Genomic DNA, 12,418 nt, shown 5'->3' on the forward strand with positions numbered 1-12,418 from the left:
GAAACAAGTATAATCATTTAAGTGAAATACGTATAAATATAACAAAACTAATAAATTGAGTTAAAAATAAAATAAAAATCTGTGGCTAACGGACTCGCATCCAAGCCATTTTTTCACACACACACACACACACACACACACATACACACACACACACACACACACACACACACACACACACACACACACACACACACACACACACACACACACACACACACACACACACACACACACACACACACACACACACACACACACACACACACACACACACACACACACACACACACACACACACACACACACACACACACACACACACACACACACACACACACACACACACACACACACACACACACACACACACACACACACACACACACACACACACACACACACACACACACACACACACACACACACACACACACACACACACACACACACACACACACACACACACACACACACACACACACACACACACACACACACACACACACACACACACACACACACACACACACACACACACACACACACACACACACACACACACACACACACACACACACACACACACACACACACACACACACACACACACACACACACACACACACACACACACACACACACACACACACACACACACACACACACACACACACACACACACACACACACACACACACACACACACACACACACACACACACACACACACACACACACACACACACACACACACACACACACACACACACACACACACACACACACACACACACACACACACACACACACACACACACACACACACACACACACACACACACACACACACACACACACACACACACACACACACACACACACACACACACACACACACACACACACACACACACACACACACACACACACACACACACACACACACACACACACACACACACACACACACACACACACACACACACACACACACACACACACACACACACACACACACACACACACACACACACACACACACACACACACACACACACACACACACACACACACACACACACACACACACACACACACACACACACACACACACACACACACACACACACACACACACACACACACACACACACACACACACACACACACACACACACACACACACACACACACACACACACACACACACACACACACACACACACACACACACACACACACACACACACACACACACACACACACACACACACACACACACACACACACACACACACACACACACACACACACACACACACACACACACACACACACACACACACACACACACACACACACACACACACACACACACACACACACACACACACACACACACACACACACACACACACACACACACACACACACACACACACACACACACACACACACACACACACACACACACACACACACACACACACACACACACACACACACACACACACACACACACACACACACACACACACACACACACACACACACACACACACACACACACACACACACACACACACACACACACACACACACACACACACACACACACACACACACACACACACACACACACACACACACACATAACTTTACATTTCACAATATCGAAAATTGTTATTAAGAAAAGTTGTTTAGAATTAAAAAATTTGTTTTAGTGTTCAATTACATCCTTCTAATTAAAATATTGTAAATAATAAAGGCTTAACTTATATAAACTTAACTCTTAAGAAAAATTCATATTTTTTACATACCTCGTATAAAATTAAAAAGGTTGATATCTGATGGTTGTATCTTAGATTTTAGACCAGGGAGAGCATTTATGAAGAATAACTTTTTTTCGTAAAAGTGATAATAAAATAGTTATCATAATTGTAATAAAATGATGACGAGTATCCGTAATTTGAGAAAAAATTGAAAAAAAAAATTTTCGATGAGAATGATGCAATTGTATATTTAAACATAGTTTTTTATTTAAAAAAAACTTTTCATAATATCATTTTTTGATATTCTGGAATATAAAGATACTTTACTATTTTTGACATGTATAAAATTGATAAAATTTGATATCTGATGGTTTAGTTTTAGATTTTTGGCTATCTAGAGCATTTTATGAAGAATAACTTTTTTTCGTAAAATTGATAATAAAAAAGTTTTCCATGCAGTTCCTAGCTATGCAGACATACTGTATAAGAGCTTCTGTATAAGAATTTTCAAATTGCAATGCTATATTCGGATTCAGGATCATCAAAATCAAAATAGAAACATATTTGATCAAAGTAAAATTATGAATTTAACGATATTTTTATAATTATTTATACAAAACAACTGTTATTGTTTAAACAATTAATAAACAATTAGCGGCCAAATCTGCGAGTAGAACTTTTACTTTAACAAGTATATAAACTAAAAAAAAGTTTTAGAAAAATATAAGCTTGTTTGAATTTTTCCGAAGCAATGCATGTTTTCGTTCTAATTGCACTCCCCTATATTTCATATATTTAGTTACAGTTAAATTTATTATTGCATTTATATATTTACTTTGGAAAAATGCAAACTGTCTAAATTCACAATATTATTAATATTTATGTATCATTGCATAATATAATGTTTAACTTTTATTGACCATTATTTACACAATATAACTATAAGTAGGTAAATGGATACCAAATCAGTTGTTATAACAAAGTTATTTATAGAAACGGATTTGAAAGTACTGCAAAACCTTTTAGCTAAATGTAACACCGCCATTTTCAAACAAATATTCATAATTTATAAACATATAGGAATATATGAATTAGTAGAAACTATTGTATAGTTTATTTTATCAAAAAACGTATAGAAATTCCTAAGCAAGTCAACCTCTCCAACTTGAAACTAGTTTTACAAGCTCTCACAGAATTATTAATTTAGAAAAACTTATTTAAATGGTTAAATCTTACTTTACTACTGCTACTTCTTTAATTAACTAGTATCACCTATATGCACCAGCTGTTTAACACTTATTTTTAAATTCTGTTGAATTTTCTAACTTGTAATTCCCCAATTATTTGAAGTTTATTCATCTTCCTCATTCTCTTTGCCTTATCCCTATACGGGGTCGGCTTCCCTAATTGCATTTCTCCACACAATTCTATCTTGGGTCATATCAATGTTAATCCCCTTTACCAACATGTCCTGCCTTATCGTCTCCCCCCAGGTCTTCTTTGGTCTTCCTCTCCTACTCCTTCCAGGAATCTGCACTTCAGCTATTCTTCGTATTGGGTGATTAACGTCTCGACGTTGAACATGACCAAACCACCTTAACCTATGCTTTCTCATTTTGGCATCAATTGGTGCCACACCTAGACTTCCCCTAATATACTCATTTCTAATTTTATCCTTCTTTGTCACTCCACTCATCCATCTAAGCATTCTCATTTCCGCCAAATGCATTCGTTGTTCCTCTTTCTTTTTCACTGCCCAACATTGAGTTCCGTGCATCATGCACCATTGCCGGTCTTATGGCTGTTTTATAGAATTTTCCCTTCAGTTTCATTGGAATTTTTCTGTCACACAACACACCACTCGCTTCTTTCCACTTCATCCATCCAGCCCTAATTCTACTGCATGCATCTCCATCTATTTCTCCATTACTCTGTAATACCGATCCTAGGTACTTAAAACTATTGCTTTTCACAATCATTTCACCGTCCAAAGATACAATTTTATTTGTAGTAACTCCATCTTTAAATGAACATTCCAAATACTCTGTTTTTGTCCTACTAAGTTTTAAACCTTTTTCCTCCAGAGCTTGTCTCCACTGTTCCAGTTTTTGTTCTAAGTCTCTTTCACTATTTCCTATCAACACTACATCATCAGCATACATTAGGCACCATGGAATACTACCCTGTAGTTTACCTGTTATCTCGTCCAAAACTAATGAGAATAAATAAGGACTAAGCACCGATCCTTGGTGCAATCCTACTTTCACCTGAAATTTATCAGTCTCTCCCACACCTGTCCTAACACTAGTCGTTACTCCCTCATACATATCTCTCACAATCTTTACATATTCGCCAGGGACTCCTTTCTTATTGAGTGCCCACCACAGAATCTCTCGAGGAACTCTATCATATGCTTTCTCAAGATCAATGAATACCATATGAGCGTTGGTCTTTTTATTCCTGTATTTTTCCATCAGTTGCCTTACAATGAAAATTGCATCTGTTGTTGATCTGCCCTGCATAAAGCCAAATTGATTATCGGATATTTCGGTTTCTTCACGTATCCGTCTACCGATTACTCTCTCCCATATTTTCGTGGTGTGGCTAAGTAGTTTTATAGCCCTGTAGTTTGTGCATTGTTGTATGTCTCCCTTGTTTTTGTAGACAGGTACTAATATACTGCTTCTCAATTCGTCTGGCATTTGTCCAACTTCCATAATTCTATTAAATAGACCTTCTAACCAACTTATTCCTGTCTCTCCCTGCCAACTTATTCCTGTCAACTTATTCCTGTCAATTATTTGAAGTTTATTACGAAGCCAAAATCAACTGAACTACTGTTGCCACTTGCCGAACCATCAAGATATAGATAATATCTGAAAATAAAAGAAATTTTGGAAAATTCATATGAAAAGCATTGACTGCACTACAACCATAAGTAGCTCGACCAGTATATGTAATAATGTTACACTACTATAGAGCGAAGAACATTAAGGAATATCTATGACAATATTGGTGTTAAAACTGATATATTATTAAAAAAATTAATAACCATTTTCAATTTCGTTGCAACACGAAACTACAGCCGCGCGATATTCTAGTCCAATCAGAGAGTGCCGCAAGCACTTCTACCGGTTTCGAAACTTATTAGTCTCTCATCAGGAGGCACATATGCTGCTCTCCCTGATCCAACCAAAACAAACCCCGGCGTGCAGTCACGGATCGCAACGAACGAAATGGCATAGATGCCCTAGCGGCACCTGCTATATAATATATATATATATATATATATATATATATATATATATATATATATATATATATATATGCAACTTAGACTTTTGATATATTATTATTATGTGTGAGTGAATCAATCAATGGTCAAATAAAAGGAAAAAGTTTAAAATTTTAATAAAAATTTACCTTTTCGCCGTTAGATAATTCCCGTTTTGAAATATTAAATATTTCCCGTTTTGGAATATTAGATACTTCCCTTTCAAATCATTATTGGTAGTTCTACTTTCCTCTTTCGTATTTCTGCTAATAATAGCACAAAGGGCTCACGTAAAGATCTCCTTGTTCAATTCTGGATAACGTAATTTTGTTTGCATATAAGTTGGGGGGGAGGGGTTTGGGGGCTTATTTTAAAAGCGGGTTCGCCCTCTTGAATATTTCTTTGTATTCAGTGAATCTCTTTGTCGAAATACTTGTTCGGCACACTTCATTGCGATGTTTACATTAACTGGCATATTTTAAATAAGAGCTTTTTGATGGAGTGTTTGAAAAGTATTAAGAAGTCAAAAACAGACAAAGTGGTATAATAGACTGGAGCTAAAAGACTCTTTATCTTAATGTCCATACATCAAAGATAAGTTTTTGAATTGATTTATTTTAAAAATATATAGAACTTGCTTACAACTTATAGAAATTGTTTCGTCATCACTATCAGTAGAAGTGACTTATCATATATACAATAATGCAACCGTGGCCGTTCGAGTACACAAAGATAGATACCAAATCTATAAAAATCAAAATAGGAATTAGACAGGGAGACACGTTATCTCCCAAACTCTCTACGGCAATACTGGAACATGCTTTCAAACAATAGGGAACTTGCATAAAATTTTAAATTCGAAAAAATGTTATAAATCACAACAGAACATAATTTAAAACGCATCAAAAATAAAAAAGTTGTTTTTGTGTTCCGTTTAGCTCCTAAGGACGATTCTAAATTCAAATTTAGACCACCAGTGTGTTTACATTCTGCACCAACAAAGTAAACAAAATTGTATATAATTTTATATTAGACATTATAAACGTCAGTAGAAAATACGTTTGATCGTTTGAACTATTTTAAAAACATAGAAAACTTGTACTTTTACAAAACGGCACTAAACAACCCTTATAGTGTTTTCTTTTATTTTCCACTATTCCATCTTTCCTTTCCTTCAACAACTGTATAAAACTTCAGACTCAACAAACTGGTATATATTATTACAATGACATACGATAAATGACATTAGAATATAAATTTTTTCCTTATTCCGCGATTATGAGCTGGCCAAATACCCCAGTGGGTGGAGGCCAATAAACTAAAGAAAAAGAAGAATAATATGCCTAAATATAACCATAAATATAAATAGATCCATAAAGTTAAACTATGTGACGTCACGGGTCGTTACTATTCTAACTCACAAAAGATTTTAAAGTTGTTCTTCTAAGTTATTATGAGTTCTTGAAGCGTGAAATTTTGGAAATCTCATTTTTAAACAAAACTGAACATTATTATGTAATAAAAAAATGTGAAAGTTCCCTATTGGAGTGAAATTCTGTCAATACAATTATAGAGTATTTTAGGTTACTAATGATTTTGCCCGTCGCCATGCACCGGGTATCTATTGTAATTAATTGCCATTTACAGTCACACTAGTGTTTCGTCCAGATCGTTCTGGGCTATGTCGAGTTGGGACCGTTACTTGCGGTCGGTATGAATTAACTCTTTCGTTACAATATGAAACAAATTTGATTAAAAATTTAGTTAATTCTTCTGTTTTCTCTTTCAGGTGTAACTACAATGCTCAATTTTTTCACAACGTCGAACGGATTTCGATCTACGTTACCGGTAGTGTCTAATTTGACGGCAATGAACGTTTGGGACGGTGTCTGCATGTGTTTCATTTACGCTTCCCTTCTAGAGTTCGTCTGCGTGAATTACGTGGGGAGGAAGAGGCCGTTACATAATATAGTTTATAAGCCGGCAGAAAATATTCTGACACAGGTTAGTATTTTTTGCAAATTCTTTGTTTCGTAAGTATTCAGGGGGAAGCAGATTTTCAGGTTCTGTCGAGGTACGGGAACCTATTGCTCTACGGCTAATGGAAATTGGAAGGTATTGCATGAATTCTATTCGCCAATAATTTTTTGTTTTTAATCTCGTCTAGTTTATTCTACACATGCCTACTCGGCTTAAGATTGCACAAAAGCTTTTAATAGAAACTTGTATTGATGAACAGAATTGTTGTATTGTAATTATTTGTTCTATAAAGGGCCTAGCCGGATAAGATGATAAAAAATGCCCCCAACTCGATTCGAATTGCATATAGGTCAACGTTAAGCACATATAGATAAACTCATTTTCTGAAATTTTTAGTCCCCTATGTGGCCACGTGACCCACCTAGAGCCTAATTAGGCTTTCTATGTTTTTATTTTTTATCTCAGCCGCAGCGAGAGCTAGCGAAAAACTTTAAATAAAAAAGTTATAAGTGTCAAAAAGTTCTGTCCGAAAAAATTTTTTTTTTAATTTTTGGCAAATTCAAATTTTTGGACGATTTTAAAATTTTAAATAAGTATAAAAAAATAACGAAGACATTTGTTCTCACGAAAAAAACTTGTAGCGTGTGTTTTTGCATAATTTTTCACCCTGAATTTTTACAGATTTTTAAAATTATTGAAACGTATTATTAAAAATAAAAAACCGCATTTTTTCGTTTTTTTTTTGCTTTTTGACACAATTTTATACAGGGTGTTTAAAAAAGGTCACACAGTCACTAGTACAGGTAAAAAACTAAAAAATAATTGGGGTTTGTTTAATAAAAAATTTTTCCTGTAGTTGGCTGTATACCATTACAAAAACATAAAATCCTTTATAAAAGGTATATTTGTTAAAATCATTACACAACATTTTTGTATTGTCCATTTTCAAGATACAGGGCGTTGAAGAAAACAAAATTTTACACATTTTTTACGATTTTGCCGAGACTACTGGCAACATTGTAATAAAATTTGGCAGGTTTTAAGAGGTAGTTATTGTTCATTTTTTCACATACAATTAAGAATTTTATATTCATCATTGGCGCGCATACAGTTAATGGTCTGAACTTTTTAAAGAACAAAGATAGTACGCCACTGACATATTTCAAATTAACAATCATTTTTTAAATCCTCGTTCAATTTGTGACAAAAAATCTATCTTCCCATTTTTTCATAGGACGCGCCATTTTTATGCAAGAAATAAAATATTTTAATCCTTAAAAAGTATTCGAATTTCTATGTAAGTTTCTATACATCTACAATCTACATTATACTCATATTATGTACATCCATAGAAAAACTTCATTCCAATACTTTGGAAGCGTTAAGATATTTTATTGTTTGCATGAAAACTTCGCGTCGTATGAAAAAAAGGGTAAAAATCTTTTTTATCCGAAATTGAACGAGGAATTCAAAAATTATTTTTAATTTAAAATATGTCAGTGGCGTACTATTTTTTTTAAGTTCAGGCCATTACCCGTATGCGCGCCAATGGTAAATATAAAATTCTTAATTGTATGTCAAAAAATGAACAATAACTACCTCTTAAAACTTGCCAACTTTTATTACAATGTTGCCAGTAGTTTCGGCAAAATCGTAAAAAATGTGTAAAATGTTGTGTTCTTCAACGCCCTGTATCTTGAAAATGGATGGCATTACAAAAATTTTTTATTAGGCAAACCCCAATTATTTGTCAGTTTTTTACCTATCCTAGTGACGGTGTTACCTTTTTTAAACACCCTGTATAAAATTGTATCAAAAAGCGAAAAAAGCGAAAAAATGCGGTTTTTTATTTTTAAAGTATGTTTCACCAATTTTAAAAATCTGAAAAAATTCAGGATGAAATATTATGCAAAAATACACGTTATAAATTTTTTTCGTGAGAACTTATGTCTTAGTTATTTTTTTATATTTATTTAAAATTTTAAAATAGTCCTAAAATTTGAATTTCCCGCCAAAAAAAAATTTCAGAAAGAACTTTTTGAAACTTACAACTTTTGTATTTAAAGTTTTTCGCTAGCTCTCGATGCGGCGGAGATAAAAAATAAAAACATAAAAAGCCTAATTAGGCTCTAGATGGGTCACGTGAACACCTAGGGGGCTGAAAATTTCAGAAAGTGAGTTCCCCTATATGGTATAAACTGTGACCTATACGGAATTCGAATCGAGTTAGGGGCATTTTTCATCATCTTACGCGGCCAGGCTCTTTTACTTTAAAGGCAATTTCGATTGGTATGTATTGCCGGTTCTAGCATATGGAACTGAAACATGGGCTTTTAACAACAATATATTCCACAAACTTCAAGTGACTTAAAAAGTTATGGAAGGGAGAATGCTCAACATTAAGCTCAGTGATCGCAAATCCAATAAGAAAAAAAGGAAAACGATCAAAAATAAAAGATGTAAGCAATCCAAAAGATTGACATGTTAAAATGGAACTGGGCAGGACACATAGGAGGAATAGAGCACAACCGTTGGACGAAGCGAATTGTTGAAATGCGACTAAGAACAAGTATGAGAAGTAGAGGCAGATCTCAAACCAGATGGACTGATGACAGGACTAGCCAGGACTAGCCAGGAATGGATGCAAAAAACAATGAACAGAAATGGATAGATACACCTAATTCTTCATTAATATATTTACTACTGTTGTTGATTAATTTACTTATACACAGATTATTTTTTGTAAGGTTCATTTAAGATTAAGTTACTATAAATAAATAGTCCGAATAATCCGAATAAATGAAATCCGAACAAACAAACGAGAACCATGACCATAAACATCGAGGGTATTACTTGTAATAAACAGCAACTTTTGTCTGGACTGTGTAAAATCCACAAATGTGATATATTATGTATACAAGAGACTCACCGTGACATATCAGCACATAGACCTAGCGTTGAGGGAATGCAGCTTATCACTGAACATCCAAGTGCAAAACACGGAAGCGCCATATTCGTGAGGAGAGATATTGATGTAACATCAGCTAAAAAAACATGCTACAACTACATTGAAATTCTGACTGTCGAAATAGGAGCCTGCACAGTGACATCTGTGTATAAACTACCCTGGAGAGACTTTGTTTTCTCCCCTCCAAAAAATTTCGCTTCTCAAAAATCCAGATTCATTCTCGGGGATTTTAGTAGTCATAATGTTCATTGGGGCTAAGCTTCAACTGATAAAAATGGAGATCTTGTAAAATCTTGTGCTGAACAAAACGACCTGGCACTGCTGCATGACCCAAAACTGCCCTATTCCTTCCAAAGCAAAATATGGAAGATAGATTGCAACCCGGATCTCACCTTCATCAGCAGGTCTTTAGAGGCCGTTACGTTAGAAAGGTATATAAGCCTATACCAAAGACACAATATAGGCCCGTGGGAATAACCGTATACTGCGCTATAAAAGCTCCCAAAATACCTTTCAAACGAAGGCTTAATTTCAAAAAAGTGAACTGGGAAAAATATACTGATGAATTGGAAACACAATGAAAAATATAGTCCCGATCCCCAAAAACTACGATGCGTTCATCAAACTTGTGAAACGAACCTCATGTAAACACATGCCCACAGAATGTCCACAACATTACATATCTAGTCTGAATGATGAAACAAAAGACGTTATGACAAAATACACCGAAAAATATAGTAAAGGCCCATTTACCGAAGTTACGGCAGAGATAGGGGAGAGATTGTAGCAAATACTAAGCGCCTCCAGACAAGAACGGTTTAACGAGACATTAAGCAAATGGATATGACGCACAGTAGTAAGCAGGCTTGGAATATGATTAAAAAACTTAATAGTGATCCACAGAAATAAAAGAGCCATGTGCAATAACGCCAAATCAGATAGCCCACCAACTGCTTCTGAATGGCAAAACAAACCATCGTTGCAAAACGCCAAAGATTATAAGAACTCAAAAATAGGAAACAACTCTCTTGCGAAACCCATTTACCATCGAAGAGCTGAAAAATGGTATGTACTATATGAAAAATGGAAAATCACCAGGGGTGGACGAAATCCTAGCAGAGCAGATAAAACACTTCGGACAAAAAGCGAGACAATGGGTGCTCGATCTATTCAACATATGTCGCTCTACCTAACAAATTCCAAAACTTTGGCGTAAATCAAAAGTAGTAGCCCTTCTGAAACCTGGGAAAGACCCTGAACTACCGAGTAGCTACCGTCCAATATGTCTCCTATGCCATTTGTATAAATTGTATGAACGCCTCATTTTGAACTGCATCCAGGAAAAATTAAATGCAAGACTTACAACACAACAAGCAGGCTTCAGGCCAGGTAAATCATGTACAGGCCAAGTGCTGAACCTGAACAGAGTACATAGAGGATGGATTTGAGCAGAAAGAGATAGTGGGAGTGGCCTTGATAGACCTCACAGCGGCCTATGATACGATAAACCACAGAACCTTGCTAACTAAGATCTATAACACTGTGCTTAACTATGACCTGCTAAATATCATTAGATCACTGTTATGTAATAGACGCTTCTACGTTGCGCTAAATGGAAAGAAGAGCAGATGGAGAAACCACAAAATGGCCTACCTCAAGGAAGCGTCCTAGCGCCGTCCCTATTTAACATCTACACCAACGACCAACCAATGCACCCCCAGACTGATAGTTTTGTTTACGCTGACGACCTTGGTATCGCCGTAAAGGGAAAACACTCACACAAGTAGAGTCGACAATGGAAGAGGCTTTAAACATGATGTCAACTTACTACAAGCAAAACTCATTAAAGTCAAACCTCACTAAAACCCATGTGTGTACATTCCATCTCAACAACCATCTGGCGCATGTAAAACTAAATGTTTCTTGGGAGGGACAACGCTTGGAACATACCGATAGGCCCAAATATCTTGGAGTGATACTAGACCGGTCACTAACGTATAAATTCCACTGTCGGAGTACAGGACAAAAGGTTTCTACGAGAAACAACCTTTTCCGGAAACTTGTAGGGAGCAAGTGGGGTGCAAACCCCCAGGTCTTATGTTATGGTTAGGTCTTATGGATACCCCCAAGTCAACAGCTGAGACCTTATGTTTCTCAACAGGGGAATATGCTTGTCCCGTCTGGGGTAGATGTAGACACGCCCAACAAGTCACCACGGCTTTAAATGAAACATGTAGAATAATTACCGGTTGTATGAAGTCTACCCCTCTGCCCCTACTGTACCGGGTAGCTGGATTCGCATCATCAGACGACCGTAGATGCGCCTCACAATATGTGGAGAAGTTTAGGCAAACTTTCGATGAAAGGCAACAATTATACGGGTTTGACGAACCGGCAGGAACCAGCAGACTTAAATCAAGG

The 12,418-nt window shown here is 36.0% G+C and overlaps 1 protein-coding gene across 9 annotated transcripts in view; it reads left to right on the forward strand.

Moving 5' to 3' along the window:
• The window catches only part of LOC114328495 (glutamate-gated chloride channel), a 713,764-nt gene that overhangs the window by 633,109 nt on the left and 68,237 nt on the right, over positions 1-12,418 (forward strand). For all 9 annotated transcript variants that reach the window (XM_028277355.2, XM_028277357.2, XM_028277354.2 and 6 more), the window contains exon 10: positions 6,839-7,053. In XM_028277355.2, coding sequence (XP_028133156.1) covers positions 6,839-7,053 — 215 coding nt within the window. The remainder of the gene's footprint in view (positions 1-6,838; positions 7,054-12,418) is intronic.

Source organism: Diabrotica virgifera, chromosome 9 (assembly GCF_917563875.1).
Source record: "Diabrotica virgifera virgifera chromosome 9, PGI_DIABVI_V3a".
NCBI classification, from domain to species: domain Eukaryota; kingdom Metazoa; phylum Arthropoda; class Insecta; order Coleoptera; family Chrysomelidae; genus Diabrotica; species Diabrotica virgifera.